The sequence below is a fragment of the Boleophthalmus pectinirostris genome, unplaced genomic scaffold (assembly GCF_026225935.1).
Source record: "Boleophthalmus pectinirostris isolate CB_2022bp ecotype Guang Dong unplaced genomic scaffold, ASM2622593v1 HiC_scaffold_7, whole genome shotgun sequence".
Taxonomy (NCBI): Eukaryota; Metazoa; Chordata; class Actinopteri; order Gobiiformes; family Gobiidae; genus Boleophthalmus; species Boleophthalmus pectinirostris.
The window spans coordinates 38,425,369-38,447,766 of NW_026571473.1; the positions used below are offsets into that span (position 1 = coordinate 38,425,369).

Below are 22,398 nucleotides of genomic sequence, written 5' to 3' on the forward strand. Positions count from 1 at the left end.
TGTCTGCCAAAAGTGCTCCGACGGACTTCACCCGGCTTATTTTGGTTCCGGGTGGGAACTTTGAAAAGTGGAAAGTGTGCTGGGGGCTTGGTTTATAAAATGTAGATTCTTATTTTCTGAGAAAAATGGCGGGGATTTGTATAATGGAATGTTCATGTTTTTAATTTGTATTATATGTAAATATTTATCCTGATGCAGGGAGGGGTATTCAACTAAAATTTGAGGTTGGAGAAAATCTCAAGTGGAGATCTAGGATCTCATAATGTCAGATTTGCATTATAATTCTGATACAGATGTAGCATAGTTTTATCACTGTCTGAATGTATGAACATCGGATCAACAAAATGTATTTTTAACACTGAAAATGCTGTCTGTATTGACCTTCTGCAGGGAAAAGAATTAGCACGAAAGAATTAACGAGATGTCTTAAAAAAGGTTTATTAAGCCATGGTAACATATATTTTATATTATATAATACATATTATTATGAGGGGGCTTGGTTTATAAAAATGTAGATTCTTATATTCTGAGAAAATGATTAGTGTGTGTTATATGTGAATATGACATGCAGGGAGGGGTATTCAACTAAAATTTGAGGTTACAGAAAATCTCAAGTGGAGATCCAGAACCTCATAATGTCAGACTTGCATTATGATTGTGATACAGAAGTAGCATAGTTTCATTATTGTCTCTATGTGCGAAAATACAAGTTTAAAATATTTCAACAAAACTTATTTTTAACACTGAAACAGACAGTAGGCCTGCATTATATTCAGGGCTGCAGTTTAAAACTAGAGCAGCACTCAGAGAGCGCAGACCTCCGCCAAGGACTACAGTCCCCCTCATATTAATTGTGTTTTCCATAAATATTTGTCTCCTATCTTTCAATTTGGAATATGAAAGAGGATCCGATTGTCCATCCCTGAGTCAAATTTCATGTTGTTTGGTTAAAAATTAATCGAGATATTGAGAAACAAAATTTTTGGCCCCATTTACCACAATGTTAACTCAAATTTCAAAGTGATCCAGAATCCAGGATTTCTTCCGGATCACCCGCAAAATGAAATCAGTTCTTCCTTTTCACATTTCCAACAAATCCTGAAAATTTCATCAAAATCGGTCCATAACTTTTTGAGTTATGTTGCTAACAGACAAACAAACAAACAAACAGATAAACAAACAAACAAACAAACAGACAAACGCCGGCAAAAACATAACCTCCTTGGCGGAGGTAATGAGCTCAGCAGCAGCTTGAGTTTCCTTTTTTCTTCACCTTTCACATCTTTCCTCTGTGAAAAATATACTAGGGGGATGCTGTCTGTATTAACCTGCTGCAGGGAAAAGAATCAGCTTGAAAGAATCAGCCAGATGTCTTTAAAAAAAAGTTTAATAAGCCATGGTAACACACTTTATATTGTAAAATTATGAAACCATCGTACAGCATGTGTAGTTAAAATAAATTCTTGGAAAAATTAGACAAGCTGCTATTAGAAAACTACTTGCCATTTCTGAATCAACAAACTGTATATGAACAGTACATGGGTTAATAGTCAGAGTCATTCAGAGCAGCTTCAAACATGAACAAATGGTCAAAAAAACAGTTTTTATTTTCTAATTCTAATATTTTATGTCACTTTTTTCATCACAGCAGCCATGAAAAAATAAACATCTGTTGTGGGACGCTAACAAGAGTCAAAACAGAATAAGATGACAAAATGCAGTTTCAGGTTTGTCTCTGATTAGGGAACTGCAGTGAAGCAGAACCAAAAGCTCAAAAAACAGTGAAATATCAAACTCACAAAAGGACTAATACAGAAGTAAAATTACAACAATGCAAAAAGGATTAATACAGTAGAATATAAAAAGACACAATGAAAATTATACAAAAATGAGTAATACATTTAAATGGCAAAAACATCATTAAAATAATGATAAAATGACTAATATATGAAAATGCAAATTGAAATTATTCAAAACTATCCAGCTCAATAAAAATGTCAAACTCACAATTAGAATAAAAATGAGCAATACAGCAAAATATGAAAAGTAAAATTAAAATAATGCAAAAATAACGAATAGATCAAAATGTTACAACAAAATTAAAGCAAAAATGGCTTGCAAAATCACAATTGAAATTATTCAGAAATATTTAAAAATAGGCTAAATGAGGTTGTTTCTAAAGAATACTTCACACACGATGTGTTTAAAGATGGATTGTCTAATTTTCTTAAAAATAAAATGTACACACCGCGGAGTTAAATCTGAGCCCTTTACTTGTTGCCTCAGTGTTTAATCCCTGTAAATACTTGTTACCTTTTCGACGTGGAGAAGCAGCAGCTGTACTTCGAGCTCTTCCAGTGTGACTGAGCTCTTCACCCTATCTCTAAGGGAGCGCCCAGCCACCCTGTGGAGGAAACTCATTTGTGCTGCTTGTATCGGCGATCTCGTCCTTTTGGTCATTACCCAGAGCTCATAACCAGAGGTGAGGGGAAGAACGAAGATTGACAGTAAATTGAAAGCTTTGCCTTTTGACTCAGTTCCTCTTCACCAATATGGTCCGATACAGCGACCGCATCACTGCAGACGCAGCGCCTGTCCACCTGTCAATCTCACGCTCCATCCTCCCCTCACTCAAGAACAAAACCCCAAGATACTTGAACTCCTCCACTTGAGGCAGAGACTCTCCACCCACCAGGAGACGAGAAGACACCTTTTTCCAGTAAAGATCCATGGTCTCGGATTTGGAGGAGCTGATCCTCATCCCAGCCGCTTCACACTCTGCAGGTCCTGGTTTGATGAAGCCAAAAGGACAACATCATCTGCAAACAGCAGAGATGAGATCCTGTGGTTCCCAAACCGGCCCCCCTCCGGCCCCTGACTGCGCCTAGAAATTCTGTCCATAAATACAACGAACAGAACCAGTGACAGGGGCAACCCTGGCGGAGTCCAACATGCACCAGGAACAGGTCTGACTTACTGCAGACAACACAGCTCCTGCTCTGGACATACAGGGAATGGACAGCCCTTAGCAAAGGGCCCCAAACCCCATACTCCCAGAGCACCCCCTCCATAGGAGACCATGAGGGACACAGACGAACACCTTCTCCAGATCCACAAAGCACATGTGGACTGGTTGGACAAACTCCCATGAACCCTCGAGCACCCGATGGAGAGTGAAGAGCTGGTCCAGTGTTCCACGGCCAGGACAAAAAGCACACTGCTCCTCCTGGATCTGAGGTTCGACTATCGGCTGGATTCTCCTCTCCAGTACCCTGGAATAGACCTTACCGGGAAGGCTGAGGAGTGTGATTCCCCTGTAATTGGAACACACCCTCCAGTCCCTCTTCTTAAAGGTTGTATGGAGGATTTTTTTTGTTTCAGATTGTCAATGATAGCATTATAGAGATGCAGTAGCCTTGTAATTATGATGACCAAAAAAAGAGAATAAAAATTAATCAACTCTGGACGTGGTGGGGCCAGCTAAACATTTGCCAATAGATAAAGAGACTGCCTCGTTATCTGTTAGCTGATAGGCTGTCAATCAAACTCCTTACATTTCTAGTGTAACTGAATTGCCTGCGCGCTGCTGTTACGTGGTTTACGTACGTCTGTCACACAGTCCACAGATGCTGTTTACTCTACAAATGCAACAGTTCTTAGTGGCTTTTTTGACCTATATCTTCCTCGCAGTTAGCACAAAGTTTGTTGCAATGGCAGACAAGAATCCAGGAGCAGTTAGCCGCAAAAGAAAGTCCGTTTTTGAGATTGCTGAAAGAAGAAGACAAGGGGAAAAGCAGAATTAATTCCAGCGATGGCGCGACTGAAGCAGACGAATGGTCTAAAGACTGACACACTGGTCGCCACACTGATTACAGCTGTATGGCCTCTCTCCTGTGTGAGTTCTCATATGTTGTTTGAGGCTAAAGGTATTGTAAATTCCATCCCACAAATGTCAAGCTGTATGGTCTTTCTCCTGTGTGAGTTCTGTAATGAACTTTCAGTGCAAAACGATTTGGCCACAGCTTCCCACACTGGTCACATTCAAATGGTTTCTCTCCTGTGTGGATTCTCATATGTTGTTTGAGGCTACTGGTCTGTGTAAATTCCTTCCCACACTGGTCACAGCTGTATGGTCTTTCTCCCATCTGAGTTCTGTAGTGTCTTTTCAGTTCGGAAGGAGTTGGCCACACCTTTCCACAGTGGTCACATGGGAACCCCATTCTGTTGCTGGATCTTGTCGCTCTGCATTAGAACAAAGGAAAGGAAGTGTCAAGTAAAATTACTTTTTTAACTGTTCAAAATAAATACACATAAAATCACACATGGGTCATTTCATGCCAAATTTCCGAATGCCCCCACTCGACCATCTCAGATTTGACTGAAAAAAATTCTAGGAGGTTCACTTTCCAAAAGGAAAGGTCCCAAATTTTAGCTCCTAACTCCTTATGGTTTTGTCATTAAAAATATTTTGTCAACTCCCCCCTGACGTGTTTTGCGCAGTTTTCTCTGAGGAGTCACTTTCAAATTGCTGCATCTAAAAAACTATTTAAGGTCGGTCCTTCAAATTTTCAAGGGTTAAAATTTGGCAAATGTACTTGTAGAATATGAACTTTTACACGTGCTGTGAGTTTATCAGATTTCAGGTGGAAATTTGCTCAAAAATTCTACCCTTCAAATCTGAAGGCATGTTTCAAGGACTGTCGAACGTGCAATTTCAAAGACAGAGGTTTGATATTGAACATACACCTTCCCACACAGGCTGTGTACTTTATAGTTTAAAACTGACCCTCTGTGATGAACGCTCTACAAGATATTAAGTGTTAAAAATGGAAAAAAATAAATTTGGTGCCATCTTTATCACGTTATACCAAAAAAATGACAGCACCCACCAACTAGACCATTTTAGACAGACTAGGTATCAGTTTTTATTATATCCCAAAATTGTGATGGTGTTCTGCTTTAGTTTTGGAAAAAGTATTTTTTGAAAATGTGATGTCCGCATACATGCAGAGCATTTGTGACACACAAATTAAGCAGTCACATTTTATGTAATTTAGTCTTTTGGCTATTAGTATTTGTACTGATAAGAAGCTACCTTATTGATAAAATGCACTAACTCGTCATCGTAATGATTTGCTCACGTTTATTTAATTTTAAGGTACTCTTGCATTACCGAGGTGCGCCAGAAGGTGGCAGTATAGTGACTTAGTCGCATGTCTGAAACCACGGCCCTTCTTGAAAAGTCCAGTGCCGCTCCCCTTCATACAATGAAGCGATGCTGCACTAAAGCGAGGCTCACTGCCTGTTGTGTCTTTATTTTTTCCTGTTTTTTCAGGTTATCTAATGTGAAACACTTACAAAGGGGGCTTGGTTTATAAAAATGTAGATTTTTATTTTCTGAGAAAAATAGCGGGGTTTATTATAATTGAATGTTCATATTTTTAGTGTGTGTTGTATGTGATTATTTATCCTAATGCAGGGAGGGGTATTCATCTAAAATTTTAGGAGGTTGTAGAAAATCTCAAGTGAAGGTCCAGGACCTCATAGACTTACATTATGATTGTGATACAGAAGCAGCATAGTTTTATTATTGTCTGAATGTATGAACATCGGACTGTCAAATCAATGAAAATACAAGTGAAAAACATTTCAACACAATGTATTTTTAACACTGAAACACACAGTAGGTCTACATTATATACAGGGCTGCAGTTTAAAATGAATTAGAGAAAATAAATAAAATGGCTGAATTGTGCATCTTAAAACAAAGGGCTTTATTTCAGAAAAAAAACAAACAGCAGCAGCTTGAGTCTGGTCACAGCTGCAGCTTTTCTCTTCAGACTGGAAGATTTGGACATGTTTCAGACGGTTCCTCACAGACCTGAAAGCCTTCTCCTCTTTCTTCAGTCGTCTGGTTCATCTCCTCAGTGTGTGTTCTGTAGTGACTGGAGAGTTGCTGGGATGTTTTAAAAGCCTTTTCACACTGGTCACACTCATATACTATGTCCCGGGAGTGAGTTCTCATGTGTGATTTGAGATTGGATGATGCAGAGAACCTTTTCCCACACTGGTCACACTCGTATGGCTTCTCTCCAGTGTGGATTGTCATATGTCGAACAAGGGCACTAGATCGTTGAAACGCTTTCTCACACTGGTCACACTCATATGCCCTCTCTCCAGTGTGGATTGTCATATGCGACACAAGGTGGCCTGAAGCTGAAAATGCCTTTTCACAAACATCACATTTGTATGGTTTTTCCCCTGTGTGGATTCTCATATGTTGAACGAGAGCAGAAGAATTCGTAAATGCCTTCTCACACTGGTTACACTTGTATGGCCTCTCTCCAGTGTGGACTTTAATATGTGATACAAAGTGGCCTGGACGTGAAAATGTCTTTTCACAAAAATCACACTTGTATGGTTTTTCCCCTGTGTGGATTGTCATATGTCGAACAAGGGCGCTAGATATTCGAAATGCCTTCCCACACTGGTCACATTCAAATGGTTTCTCTCCAGTGGATTCTCATATGCTGATGGAGATTACTAGAGTGTATAAATGCCTTTCCACACTGGTCACATTCAAATGTTTTCTCTCCTGTGTGAGTTCTCATATGTGATTTAAGGCTGCTTGACTGTGAAAATGCCTTTTCACAAACATCACACTTGTATGGTTTTTCCCCAGTGTGGATTCTCATATGTTGATGGAGATTACAAGATTGTATAAATTCCTTCCCACACTGGTCACACTTGTATCGTCTTTCTCCCGTGTGGATTCTGTAGTGTCTTTTCAGTCCGTAAGGTTTTGGCCACTCCTTTCCACACTGGTCACATGTGAACCCCATTCTGTCAGTGGATCTTGTCGCTCTGCATTAGAACAAAAGAAAGGAAGTGTCAAGTAAAATTACTTTAACTGTTCACACAAAATACACATAAAATCACACATATTAAATCATATGTAAGAATGTAGCAATGTGTGTTTTACAAGCAAGTTACATTTCACTGAAAGCATCAACTAAGTTTGTATTTTATTTTAAAGGCACACTTTTTCTGTCTGTAGCAAAAGAAAATCAAATTACGGAAACATACACAGAGATATTTAACAACGTTTTTGTTCTGAATTGTAATCCACATGTTCAGTGGAAATGATAAATGTAACACACGTGACGACAGAAGCCTGGGCTTTGGTGTAACAGTGCAACTTTAATTCTGTAAGGACAGAAAAACAGCTCTGCTAAGTCATCGGGACCGACCGTTAACAACAGCTTACACTGAACTGCTTCTGCTGTATGACTACGCAGACTAATACTTTAGTAATTACACAGTTATTTCCAAAATTATTTGTTACAGATATTGTAGAAATTCATAAAAATAACCCTGAATGTATTTTCATGTACTGTTCTAATCAGTATCTTGTATCACCAGAAGGGATGGGCATGATCAGTCGATTAATCAATAATTGATTATTAAGAATTTCATCGATTACGTAAATTTTAATCGACAAACCAAATGAAGGTTGCTGTGACCAAACAGGTCTGTACATGTGTCTCTGCATCAGAAGGAGCGAGACACAAACAGTGGGTCAGTCTACAACGTACCAAAGCACAAATGTGTATTTAACGATGATTTGTACAAAAAATTCCACACTTTCCGTTGCGTTCGGGACAAGTGCGAGTCCATGTGCACAGTGTATAAAGCAGCACATATGTTTCGGTGTTCAGTGGGAAAAAGTTTTTCCAGGTGAGAGTCGCTCAATGTGGATGACAAGGCCCCGCCCCCCCTGCCCCCGTACGGTGTCCTGGTTTTGACAAACACAAATCTGGTCACACTAACCTGTATTCACCTGAGTCATGTCTTTTATAGGGGTGTCAAATTATCGCGTTAATTGCGATTAATTAATTACAGTCATATTTAGCGCGTTATGTTTTTTAATCGCGTTAATCTCATTTTTAATCTCTAACTTTACCGTTTCTGTATGCGAGTTGCTTTATTATAAAACCTGTTTTTATGTGTTGTTGGGACAACAACACACACACAAAAAAACACATTTATACATTTTTTTATTTATTTCGGTAATTCCACTCATTGCCGGAAACCCACACAGGCAGTAAGAGTGATGTAAACGTCTTGTTAACGTTGGCGGCGTCAGTCGCACAATGGACGAGGTTGAAGAGCCAGTAGAACAGAGGCAGCAGTGCACAGGGAAAAACACATTCGTGTCTTGGAAATTATTCTCCCGACGTGAAGTATAAAAGAAAATAACAAATATAAAATCGCCTACAACTTAAATGTCACTGGTGAAAACAACCTGCATAGGCTCATGATGTCTGCACTACTGTCCTATAGTGACCTGCCACATGAGGGGACACGCACACAAACAGACACAAACACACACCTTCATCATTGTCATTAACCTGAGAACGCGCGGACCACGTTTCCTTCCGTAGTTACTGCGCGGACACCGACCTGCTCCTGTGAGCCGCGTGTGGATCGTGTTTTCTCGCGTACGCTACGTAAACCGCGCTTCCTCCTGTGCGCCTCTAAACCAGAACTAACACCAAGACTAAAACCAGGACTTATCCAGTCCAGGACTAAACCAGGTCTAAACCAGGACTAAACCAGAACTAAAACCAGGATTAATTCATTCCAGGACTAAACTAGGACTAAAGTAGGACTAAAGCAGGTCTAAACCAGGACTAAAACCAGGACTAAAACCAGTGATCTCATATATAAAGCATTTCTATGTCAATAATATTTTTAATATGGTTAAGGAAAGACTGGACTTTTTATTGTCTTTAAGTAGACAAAAGTTATTATGTTCAGATTTCCTCGTCTTTGCTACTTTACAACAAACAGTTTCTTATTCATGGAGACTTGGGCTCAACAGCCAATTTGGAGAGATTTGTTACACAATAAATTACTTTATAAAGTCACTTTTTTTAATCTATATCAGTCTTTTGATCTGCCACAATAATGTAATAATGAATTTAAATGAAAATACCTCAAATTGAAGGCTTTTCTCAGCAATTTTTAGGTGAGATTAAAATGAGATTAATTAGATTAATTAATCTCTCAATTTTTTTTTATCGCATGACAGCACTAGTCTTTTAATCCGACAGAAGTTGAACCACATCAGTGACACATGAGCTGTAGTTTTATCTTCACGTTTATGCAAATTAGTGATGCGATTTTAAGTTTCGTTTCTGTGAGAGTTGCGCAAAACCGAATTAAACACATTATAATGTCAAACGGATTGATGTGACTCTAGAGTCGTTACGGTTTATATGTCGTAAAGTTGAATTTATTTATGCAGATTAGTAGTGCAGATAGTAATAATAATGATGATCATTTTAATATAAAAACATTAATGATTAATCGATAATCGATCGTTAATTCTTCCGACGATCGATTAAGAAAATTTCATCTAATGCCCGTCCCTAATCACCAGTACTTGAAATAACATATTATAATTGTACACAGCGGTTAACTGCGCATTAATAAACAAAAACATGGCTTATAAACATTTACAGAGCCATGCATTGGAAGTTCGGGCGGCTTTAGCATCTATGCTAGCGGCAGTTAACAGATAGTTTATAAAAGAATAACTTCAAAATACGACTTGGCTCAACAAAACATATTCCTAGATTTGCATAAACATTAAGGGTCTAACGATATCCAAGTCTCACAATACGATATCATCACGGTATGATATTTACTGTGATATCGTGGGAAAGTTCACAATATGGTGGGAAGGTTCACGATTAGGGATGTGACAATATCCAAATCTCTCTGTACGATATTTTCACAATATACATCTCATGGTATAATATTTATTGCAATATTTTGTGAAGGCTGCAAACAAAACGGTTAATATTCTACTTTTTCCTCTTGAAAATACCTTGACAAGACTTAATCCAAAGAACTAAGACTTAAAAGTGCTTAAAACTGTTATTTCTTGTCGTCTGCACTGAAATGGAGCAAAGGATCATGGACTATCTTAGGGCCCGACCGATATATCAGTTGGCCGATACCTGGAAACATATCGGTGATTGGCCTAAATCTTGCAGATATGGGCCGATATTTCATCGTGATAAAGCTTAAACTCTCAATATTATGTTCATTTAATCCAATTTACAGACAGATAAACGTCCTCATATGTGAGTCACTTGTGTGTGTCTGTGTCCGTACTGTCCCTGAACACACCCCCAGAGTCACGTCACTCACATGAGTCCTGGTTTAGTCCTGGTTCAGTCCTGGTTCAGTCCTGGTTCAGTCAGTCTGGGTGCAAAACACAATAACATTCAGTATCACTGACTTACAAAATAAAATCGTTCCTATGAAATGTTTTGCTTTGTTCTTTCGTCTTCTTACTCCGCTCGTTCGTCCCGCATCTGAAACTGTGAAAAACTTTACCTTAAACCAGGGAGACCCCGCACCAAGATGGCGGCTGTATTAACACATTTCAAGGGTCTGAAAACGAGACTCTAAATCTGTGAGTCTTGACACCAAAACATGGATAAATGTGGAGTTAGAACATGGATCTATATTTGTTAAAAGTGTAAAACATAGATCCATGAGTAAAACTTACCGATGGCGGCGGGCGGCTCGGACCAACTGCGGCGGCGTCTTCCAGGTGGTGTCTGCCAAAAGTGCACCGACGGACTTCACTCGGCTTATTTTGGTTCCGCGTGGGAACTTTGAAAAGTGGAAAGTGTGCGGGGGCTTGGTTTATAAAAATGTAGATTCTTATATTCTGAGAAAAATAGCGGGTATAAATGAATGTTCATATTTTTAGTGTGGGTTTTATGTGAATATTTATCCTAATGCAGGGAGGGGTATTCAACTAAAATTTGAGGAGGTTGGAGAAAATCTCCTCAAGTGGACGTCCAGGACCTCATAATGTCAGACTTACATTATGATTGTGATACAGAAGTAGGCAAGGCAAGGCAAGTTTATTTGTACAGCACAATTCGTACACAAAGTGCTTTACAGAATAAGAAATACATTAAAATCATAATAAAAACAGATCAAAACATAAATAATCATAAAGATTAAAATTAAAAAAGAGACACATAAATTGGAGGGAAGAGTGCGGAATGAAAACCTTTCAGTTATTTGCACAGTTAAACAGAAATGTTTTGAGCCTGGATTTAAACAGCGTCACAGAAGAGTCTGTCTCACATGTTCAGACTGTTCCAGGTTTTAGCTGCGTGAACCTGAAACTCTGACTCCCCTTGTTTAGTCGTGACTCTGGGCACCAGCAGGAGGCCGGTCCCTGAGCTCCTCAGAGTGTGAGATGGTTCATATGACACTAACATGTCAAAGATGTACCTTGGTGCTCGGCCATGGAGAGACTTGTACAAGCAGAGCTGCTTTAAAGTCTCTGAGGCACAGGAGCCAGTGCAGTGACCTGAGCACAAGACTTATGTGCTTGAACTTCCTAGTTTGAGTCAGGACCCAAGCTGCAGCGTTCTGGATGTTCTGCAGCGTCTCACAGCTCGTTTGGAGAGACCAGTGAGCAGAACATTACAGTATCTAACCTACTGGAGACAAACGCATGGATAAGTTTCTCCAAGTCTGCTTTAGACAGTACACCTTAGATTTTTGCTATGTTTTTTAGATGGTAAAAGGTTGCAGATGTTATTGATTTGATGTGGCTGTTAAATTTCAAGTCTGAGTCCATTATTACCCCTAGATTTCTTGCCTGATTTGAAAGTTTTAGTGTTTTCGTTTAAGTGTTTCGTTTCGTGATTGTAATTCTTTAAGTCGTAACTTTTCAATTCCTATTCTGATAGATGCTTCAGTTAGAATGATTTTAATCTGTGTGTGATTTATCACAGGCATGGGTGGGTAACAGGTGGAATGTTAACGGGTCCAGGCTGGTGTGGGTCTCCAAAAATTGACCCGAGAAGGACTCTAGGTCGGGTCACGTTGGTCACGTGGTGTGCTGGTGGTGGTCCAACATGCACCGCAGTGATTCATTTTGTGGTTATCACGACAGCCCTAAGTTGGAACACACCCTCCAGTCCCTCTTCTTAAACAGAGAGACCACCCCTGAGCTAAAGTTAGTTCATCTTATTCTTGACTGTAAAAACAATACAGTCTGTTTAAACCTCTGTCTAATAATAATAATAAAAAAAGAAACCTGTACATATCAGCTTAAGCTTTTAATTTTTCACACTACACAGAGCTCAACTCCACAGTCTGGAGTCTCTGAAGCCTGATCTGTACCTTTTTGAGTCTGACTTTAGGTTCACTTGATCCAGTCTCAGCAGCTCTTTCTCCTTTAGTGTGTTCAAGAGGGTGCAGCTTCAGATGAGCAGGTTTTCTCAAAGTCCTTCCACACTGGTCACAGCTGCAGCTTTTCTCTTCAGTCTGGAAGATTTGGACATGTTCCTCACAGAACTGAAAGCCTTCCCCTCTATCTTCATTCGTCTGGTTCGTCTCCTGTGTGCGTTTTGTAGTGACTGGAGAGTTGCTGGGATGTTTTAAAAGCCTTTTCACACTGGTCACACTCATATACTATGTCCCAGGAGTGAGTTCTCATGTGTGCTTTGAGATTGGATGATGTAGAGAACCTTTTCCCACACTGGTCACACTCGAAGGGTTTCTCTCCAGTGTGGATTCTCAAATGTGACATAAGGTGGGTTGACTGTGAAAATCTCTTTTCACAAATATCACATTCATATGGTTTTTCCCCAGTGTGGATTCTCATATGTTTACGGAGGACAGAGGGGCGTGTAAATTCCTTTCCACACTGGTCACATTTGTATGGTTTCTCTCCTGTGTGAGTTCTCATATGTTGACGGAGATTACCAGATAGTATAAACGCCTTTCCACACTGGTCACATTCAAAAGGTTTCTCTCCTGTGTGAGTTCTCACATGTTGATGGAGGCCACTGATGTTTATAAATCCCATCCCACACTGGTCACAGCTGTATGGTCTTTCTCCTGTGTGGCTTCTGTAATGTCTTTTCAGTCCGGAAAGTTTTGGCCACACCTTTCCACACTGGTCACACGTGAACCCCATTCTGTTGGTGGATCTTGTCACTCTGCATTAGAACAAAGGAAAGGAAGCATCAAGTAAAATTACTTTAACTGTTCACACTAAATACAAGTAAAATCACACATAGTAAATCGTATATAAGAATGTTTCAATATGTGTTTTACAAGCAGGTTACTGAAAAGTAACCGGCTGAAAGTATCAACTAAGTTTGTATTTTATTTTAAAGTCACACTTTTTCTGTCTGTAGCAAAAGAAAATCAAATTAAAGCTGCAAGCGGCGTCGAACGGCCCTCGCCCGCCGTGCCCGCAAACACTGCGCCAGCGAACGCCGCGCCTGCAAATGGTGCGCCCCGCCAACACCATACCCTAAATGCTGTGCCCGCAAACTCTGTGCCTACAAACAGTGAAATTACATAGTGGGCCTTAAATGTTCTTTGCGCCCCCTGCTGGCCAACCTTGAAAAATGCCCATGTCAGTAATATATGTTTTTGTTTCTAGTCATTAATTGAATTGAATTCCCAAATTTGGAACAAATCCGACAATGTTGACGTTTCATGTCTATGGTAAGGGGTGCTATAGTGTTCACTTTTCATATGTTTTATAGTGAATTATATTCAGGCTGAGATCATGCATTAGTGATTCAAATTTCAGCATGATCGGACTAAGCATGTGCGTGTAATATATTTTCTTACATTTTTGGGGGGAGTTTTTGCGCCCCTGCTGGCCAACAATGAAAAATTCCCCAGGACTGTAATATATTTTTTTGCTCGTAATCATACATAGAATGTAATTCCCAAATTTGGTGCAGATCTGACAATGTTGACGTTTCATGTCTATGGTAGGGGGCGCTATAGTGTTCACTTTTCATATGTTTTATAGTGTATTATATTCAGACTGAGATCACGGATTAGTGATTCAAATTTCAGCACGATCGGACTAAGCATGTGCGTGTAATATATTTTTTTCTATTTTTGGGAGGAGTTTTAGCACCCCTGCTGGCCAACGGTGAAAAATTCTCCATTTCCATAATATACTTTTTTGCTCGTAATTATGCATAGAATTTAATTCCCAAATTTGGTGCAGATCTGATAATGTTGATGTTTCATGTCTATGGTAGGGGCGCTATAGTGTTTTTTCATGTTTTATAGTGTATTATATTCAGACTGAGATCACGCATTAGTGATTCAAATTTCAGCACTAAGTCTGTGCGAACAGGAGCAAATAATGTCACCTTGAAATTAGGCGAAATTTTTACTGAAATTTGCGGCTTCGCCGCACGTAAACTGTGACAGTTATCAAAAAAAAATAAGCTAACTTTAGATGTTCCACTTCTCTAGATGATGTACGGTGATTTTCAGCCCTGTGGGTGAAGCGCCTTCAGAGGAGTTCGTTCAAATGCAACGTCAGCGAAAACGCAGACTCAAATTTCAATCCAAGATGGCCGCCTTCTGGTTTGTCAGGGGGAGTGGCCATAATAATATTTTTTGTTTTTTTTCACATGATGAATGTCTGTGCCGAATTTCGTGGCTCTACGACAAAGTTGACCGGGACATCTCCCATAGGCGCGAAATTTTTGACTTTTCCAGGTGGCGCTGTGTCGCCATTTTTTTATGCCCATGCACGAAACCTATATTTTATCGAATTTTTCGCCACTTCTGAATATTGTGCCAAGTTTGGTGAGTTTTTGAACGTGTTTAGGGGGTCAAATTAGGGTTTAAAGAGCAGAATAATAATAATAAAAAAAAAAATAAAATAATAATAATTCGAGCAAAAACAATATATACGAAAACATTAGAACAACATATTATACATTTTTTGAAAGCTCTCGACCTTCCCCACGTCACCATGGGGTCATTGGTGAGTGACGGGCGCGTCTGCACCATCTCGTCGGGGTCGCCCCCTGACCTCCCATTGACTTCCATTCATTTTAGCAGTAGTAAATATGAGCCAGGCCTTGGGCGTGGGTTACTGGGATACTGCTGTTCGTGCCGGGGGCGACCGTGGACATAGTTGCATGTCGTCTTGTCGCATTCGGACATGCGCACGTCGCTCCCCATTCGCTCCGCTTAGCGGAAGCAATAGGCCCTACGCCCTGTCGGGGCTCGGGCCTAATTAAGGAAACATACACAGAGATATTTGACAACTTTTTTGCTCTGAATTCTAATCCACATGTTCAGTGGAAATGACAAATGTAACACATGTGACGACAGAAGCCAGGGCTTTGGTGGAACAGTGCACCTTTAATTCTGCAAGGACAGAAAAACAGCTCTGCTGAGTGATTGGGACTGACCGTTCCACATGCACAGCATTAAATTCTGTTCCACCATCTATTTATCCATCTATTTACAGGTCTATGTACAAACATCATTTCAATCCTCAGGTGATGAGCAAAAGGGGCTGTTTAAGTTCAGTTGTGAGGAGAGATCTGATTATCCAACAGCCATGATTTAAGTTGATCAGAGAAGGAGGTGAGTAACAGCTCACGTATAGTCACTGGGATGGTGTTCCCAGATTCACCTGGGCGTAGCGCAGAGGGCTTAAGTCTACCTGGTGCCCTAGAGCTAATATCAATCAATCAATCAAACTTTATTTGTATAGCACTTTTCATACATTTGAAATGTAGCACAAAGTGCTTCACATGCAACAGAAACATTTTTAATACATTAATTAACACCCCCCCCACCCCCCCCCCCCCCCATACCACAATTTAAACAGAAACATAAAAACTACAAAACTAATAAACATAAAGCTCTTAAAAGTTATAGTAAAAATTAAAAGTGTATAGCTAAGACCAGATGGAGACAAAATAAAATAGTAATGATAATTTAATTTAAAACTACCATAATAATAACAATAATAATGATAATTTAAGTTAAAACAGGTAAAAGTTTCAGTTAAAAGCTAAATTAAAAAGATATGTTTTAAGTTTACTTTTAAAAATATGAACACTCGCAGCGGACCTCAGATCCTCAGGCAGACTGTTCCACAGACGGGGGCCGTAAAAGCTAAAAGATGCCTCACCGTGAGTTTTAGTCTGGACTCTTGGGACAGTTAAAAGAAGACTACCTGAGGACCTGAGAGTCCGAGAGGGCTCATATTATAAAAGCAGATCAGATAAATAAATAGGACTAAGACCATTAAGAGCTTTATAAACCAATAAAATAACTTTAAAATCTATCCTGAAGCTCACAGGAAGCCAGTGCAGAGACTTCAGTACTGGGGTGATGTGCTCTCTCTTTCTGAGTCCTAATATGGACTCATGTAACTTTCAGATTTAAGTGGCAAGTGGGATTAGGAGTAGTTTTACAACCAGCTCGTGCATTCAGCTCCAGGACCTTGTATCGCGGACCTGACTGGACCAGGACTTGGACCATGGTTTCATCTCTTCATGTTGGACACTAATTCACTTTTGGAGTCAGAACAGCAGATAGAGGACACACTCTGCTCCTCTGGAGAAGGTAAGAAGCTGGTTTTCATTAGTTTTGGACAAATGTGAGGACAGAGCCTCACAAAAGAACGTAAACATAACGTATTACGTAAATATATTAATACGTAAATGAGCTCGTGGGTGCGATGGAGCCGCTCCGGTGTTCTGCCGTGTGTGCAGACAGAACCCACTGAAAACCACTTCATCCTCATCCTTCAGATATAATATATAAATATATATATATATAATATAAATACATAAAAATATCTAAAAGTCTAACGAGCCAAAGATTTCGCGACCCCCCGTTGAAGACCTCTGCCTTAAACCAGGGAGCCCCCGCACCAAGATGGCGGCTGTATTAACGCATTTCAAGAGGCTGAACGCGAGATTCTAAATCTGTGAGTCTCGATTCCAAAAATGGATAAATGTGGAGTTAGAACATGGATCTATATTTGAGTAACATGAGTAAAACTTACCGACAGCAGCGGGCGGCTCGGACCAACTGCGGCGGCGTTTTCCGGGTGGTGTCTGCCAAAAGCGCTCCGACGGACTTCACCCGGCTTATTTTGGTTCCGGGTGGGAACTTTGAAAAGTGTAAAGTGTGCGGGGGCTTGGTTTATAAAAATATAGATTCTTAAATTCTGAGAAAAACGGTGTGGATTTGTATAATTGAATGTTCATGTTTTTAGTGTGTATTATATGTGAATATTTATCCTTATGTAGGGAGGGGTATTCAAATAAAATTCAAGGAGGTTGGATAAAATCTCAAGTGGAGGTCCAGGACCTCATAATGTCAGACTTGCATTATCATTGTGATACAGCAGTAGCATAGTTTTAACACTGTCTTAATGTATGAACATCGAAGTGAAAAACATTTCATCAAAAATGTATTTTTTACACTGAAACACACAGTAGGATTACATTATATACAGGGCTGCACTTTAAAATGAATTAGAGAAAATAAATAAAATGGCTGTATTCTGCATCTTATAAAAAAATAAAAATAAAAAATACGCAGCAGCTTGAGTTTCCCTTTTTCTTTACCTGTCACATCTCGACTTGATAGTCTCAATCAATTTTTCAACAGATATCTCAAAACATCTTTCCTCTGTGAAAAATATACTAGGGGGGTGTTGCCTGTATTGACCGGAAAAGAATCAGCAAAAAAGAATCAGCCAGATGTCTTAAAAATAAGTTTAACAAGCCATGGTAACATACTTTAGATTGTAAAATTATTAAACCAACGTACAGCATGTGTAGTTAAAATACATTCTCCCAGAGCGTCCCCCACAGGACGCCATGAGGAACACGGTCAAACACCTTCTTCAGATCCACAAAGCACATGTGGACTGGTTGGACAAACTTCCATGAACCATCGAGCACCTGATGGAGAGAGTAGAACTGGTCCAGTGTTCCACGACCAGGACGAATTCCACACTGCTCCTCCGGGATCCGAGGTTCGACTATCGGCCGGATTCTCCTCTCCAGTCCCCTGGAATAGACCTGACCGGTGAGGCTGAGGAGTGTGATTCCCCTGTAGTTGGAACACACCTTGCAGTCCCTCTTCTTAAACAGAGGGACCACCCCTGAGCTGAAGTTTGTCCATCTTATTCTTCACTGTAAAAACAATACAGTCTGCTAAAATCTCTGTCTAATAAAAATAATAATAAAAAAAGAAACCTGTACATATCAGCTTAAGCTTTTAATTTTTCACACTACACAGAGCTCAACTCCACAGTCTGGAGTCTCTGAAGCCTGATCTGTACCTTTTTGAGCCTGACTTTAGTTTCACTTGATCCGGCCTCAGCAGCTCTTTCTCCTTTAGTGTGTTAAAGAGGGTGCAGCTTCAGATGAGCAGGTTTTCTGAAAGTCACAGCTGCAGCTTTTCTCTTCAGTCTGGAAGATTTGGACATGTTCCTCACAGACCTGAAAGCCTTCCCCTCTTTCTTCAGTCGTCTGGTTCGTCTCCTGTGTGCGTTTTGTAGTGACTGGAGAGTTGCTGGGATGTTTTAAAAGCCTTTTCACACTGGTCACACTCATATACTATGTCCCAGGAGTGAATTCTCATGTGTGCTTTGAGATTGGATGATGTAGAGAACCTTTTCCCACACTGGTCACACTCGAAGGGCTTCTCTCCAGTGTGGATTCTCAAATGTGACATAAGGTGGGTTGACTGTGAAAATCTCTTTTCACAAATATCACATTCGTATGGTTTTTCCCCGGTGTGGATTCTCATATGTTTACGGAGGACAGAGGGGCTTGTATATTCCTTTCCACACTGGTCACATTTGTATGGTTTCTCTCCTGTATGAGTTCTCATATGTTGATGGAGATTACCAGATAGTATAAACGCCTTTCCACACTGGTCACATTCAAATGGTTTCTCTCCTGTGTGAGTTCTCATATGTTGACGGACGCCACTGATGTTTATAAATCCTGTCCCACACTGGTCACACCTGTATGGTCTTTCTCCAGTGTGGCTTCTGTAATGTCTTTTCAGTCCGGAAAGTCTTGGCCACACCTTTCCACACTGGTCACATGTGAACCCCATTCTGTTGGTGGATCTTGTCGCTCTGCATTAGAACAAAGGAAAGGAAGTGTCAAGTAAAATTACTTTTTTAACTGTTCACACTAAATATACATAAAATCACACATAGTAAATCATATGTAAGAATGTTTCAATGTGTGTTTTACAAGCAGGTTACATTATGGCTGAAAGCATCAACTAAGTTTGTATTTTATTTTAAAGTCACACCTTTTCTGTCTGTAGCAAAAGAAAATCAAATTAAGGAAACATGGCGTGCACCAGCTCGTGCATTCGGCTCCAGGATCTTGTATCGCGGACCTGACTGGACCGGGACTTGGACCATGGTTTCATCTCTTCATGTTGGACACTAATGCACTTTTGGAGTCAGAACAGCAGATAAAGGACACAGTCTGCTCCTCTGGAGAAGGTAAAAAGCTTGTTTTCATCAGTTTTGGGCAAATGTGAGGACAGAGCCTCACAAAAGAACGTAAACATATCGTATTACATAAATATATTAATACGTAAATGAGCTCGTGGGTGCGATGGAGCTGCTCCGGTGTTCTGCCGTGAGTGCAGACAGAACTAAGGATGGGCATTCGATGAAATTTTCTTAATCGATCGTCGGAAGAATTAACGATCGATTATCGATTAATCATTAACGTTTTTATATTAAAATGATCATCATTATTATTACTATCTGCACTACTAATCTGCATAAATAAATTCAACTTTACAACATATAAACCGTAACGACTCTCGAGCCACATCAATCTGTTTGACATTATAATGTGTTTAATTCGGTTTTGCGCAACTCTCACAAAAACGAAACTTAAAACCACATCGCTAATTTGCATAAACTCAGCGAAGATAAAACTACAGCTCTTGTGTCGCTGATGCGGTCAATTTCTGTTGGATTAAAAGACATGACTCAGTGGAATACAGGTTAGTGTGACCAGATATGTGTTTGTCAAAACCAGGACACTGTATGGGGGGAGGGACATGGGGGAGGGACGTGGGGACTTGTCATCAACATTGCGCGACTCTCACCTGGTAAAGCGTTTTTTCCCACTGGACACCGAAACATATGTTCCTGCATTGTACACTGTGCACATGGACTCCCACTTGTCCCGAACGCAACGGAAAGCCTGGAATTTCTTGTACAAGTCATCGTTAAATACACATTTGTGCTTCGGTACGTTGCAGACTGACCGAATGTTTGTGTCTCGCTCCTTCTGAGTGCAGAGAGACACATACGGACCCCTGTTTGGTCACGCTACGCACAGCAACCTACATTTGGTTTGTCGATTAAAATTAACGTAATCGATGAAATTCTTAATGATCAATTATCGATTAATCATACCCATCCCTAGACAGAACCCACTGAAAACCACTTCATCCTCATCCTTCAGAAATAATACATAAATATACATATAATATAAATTAGAGCCCGACCGATATGGATTTTGTTGTGGCCGATATGAAACGGATATAATGGGAGTTGGAGCTGCCGATAGCCGATATAATCACCGATATATTTAGTGATGTAAAAATTCACTTTAAATCTTGAATTGTTTAAAAAACTTTTTTAGGCAACATTTATTGTTATTCTGACTCTTTATATCATATTTATGTCATATTTACATACAGTAGATTGGCCTAATGGCATTTTTGCATCACATTCTAGCTACTAGTGATGGGGATTCCAGTTTTTTTTTGGAGAACCGGCTCTTTTGGCTCGGCTCACTAAAGCAGCTGGCTCTTTCGGCTCCCAAGTGACTCTTGAGATTGTTTTGTTGCAAGCAGGACTAAACCAGAACTGAACCAGGACTGAAAAAGGACTAAACCAGGACTAAAACAGATTTAAACCATGTGTGAAACAGGACTAAACCAGAACTTAACCAGGACTGAGTGTCGGGACTCGATTTCTATCTCTCTCCCTCACTCGAGCCCAAGATTAGTCCTGGTTTATTTATTTTATACTGAACTGCAGCCAAATATGCACTTTTTTTATCCTATGCACACGCATATTTCTGAAAGTTTCGTTTTCAGCCGCTGCTGCTGTCAAACTACGGGTCTACAAGCGGCTTGAAGAGAAAAAGTGAGAAAAAGAGAAAACACGGCTCCCAATAAGAAACATGCTCCCGTTGTTCGCTTCAAAGAGCCGGATCTAAGAGCCGCTTCGATCGTGACCGACCCATAACTCCTAGCTAGTAAACTATCGCTATTAGCCTTTAGCCGTAAAAACGTGCGCACAGCGGTAATTAATTATATGCATAAATGTGGATTCATTCACACGTCTATTCACAGCTCATTTACATATCAATGCTGGTCCAGTAACAAACGTACGGCCAATACAGTCACTTTACAATAGACCAATAGAAAACAGTCTGTTTATGTGCGGGAGCTACAGCAGCTAACCGCTAACAAAACCTAAACTAGCTTCAAAGTCGATGTATTTCCAACACTCACCGCTCACACAGGCTCCTCCTCACATCACAAGTCTGCACTAATAAATGTCCTTTTAATCCAGACTCAAACCGATTGTCCGTAAAAAGAATATAATCTCAGTGTTGCGCACGGCTGCGGGTGTAAACAAGAACACGTGAGTGAAGTGACGTGACTCTGTGGTGTGTTCAGGGACAGTACGGACACAGACAAATTACACCACAGATAAATACTGATGCGGAGCCACATATTAGGACATTTATCTGTCTGTAAATTGGATTAAATGAACATAATGTAGACAGTCTAAGCTTTATAACGAGGTATAACATGCCCACGTGAAATATCGGCCCATATCAGCGAGCATATCGGCCGATAGCCGATATGTCTCCAGGTGCCCATATTGGCCGATAATATCGGCCAGCCGATATATCGGTCGGGCTCTAATACAAATATATAAAAATATCTAAAAGTTTAATGAGCCAAAGATTTCGCGACCCCCGTTGAAGACCTCTGCCTTAAACCAGGGAGCCCCCGCACCAAGATGGCGGCTGTATTAACGCATTTCAAGAGGCTGAACGCGAGATTCTAAATCTATGAGTCTTGATACCAAAAATGGATAAATGTGGAGCTAGAACATGGATCTATATTTGTTAAAAGTGTAAAACATAGATCCATGAGTAAAACTTACCGATGACGGCGGGCGGCTCGGACCAACTGCGGCGGCGTCTTCCGGGTGGTGTCTGCCAAAAGCGCTCCGACGGACTTCACCCGGCTTATTTTGGTTCCGGGTGAGAACTTTGAAAAGTGGAAAGTGTGCGGGGGCTTGGTTTATAAAAAATGTAGATTCTTATATTCTGAGAAAAATTGTGGTATTTGTATAATTGAATGTTCATGTTTTTAATGTGTATTATATGTAAATATTTATCCTAATGCAGGGAGGGGTATTCAACTAAACTTTGAGGTGGTTGGGGAAAATTTCCTCAAGTGGAGGTCCAG

General features: G+C 40.2%; 1 protein-coding gene and 1 pseudogene across 1 annotated transcript; both read right to left on the reverse strand.

Moving 5' to 3' along the window:
• Window positions 1-5,278: 5,278 nt before the first annotated feature.
• On the reverse strand, window positions 5,279-10,578 carry LOC129412125 (zinc finger protein 271-like; annotated as a pseudogene).
• Window positions 10,579-10,930: 352 nt separating this feature from the next.
• LOC129412133 (zinc finger protein 135-like) lies at window positions 10,931-22,145 on the reverse strand. The gene is made up of 3 exons (XM_055165205.1): window positions 22,091-22,145; window positions 18,389-19,003; window positions 10,931-13,022 (listed from the first exon to the last, which is right to left on the reverse strand). Exons 2-3 carry the CDS (start codon window positions 18,979-18,981, stop codon window positions 12,425-12,427), a joined length of 1,191 nt encoding a protein of 396 aa, XP_055021180.1. The 5' UTR covers window positions 18,982-19,003; window positions 22,091-22,145; the 3' UTR covers window positions 10,931-12,424.
• Window positions 22,146-22,398: the final 253 nt, after the last annotated feature.

Coding starts and splice junctions, on each gene's coding strand:
- LOC129412133 (XM_055165205.1), bottom strand. CDS start 18,981: ATGGGGTTCACATGTGACCAGTGTGGAAAGGTGTGGCCAAGACTTTCC. Junction 13,023..18,388: donor ACGCACACAGGAGACGAACC/AGACGACTGAAG, acceptor CAACAGAATGGG/GTTCACGTGTGACCAGTGTG.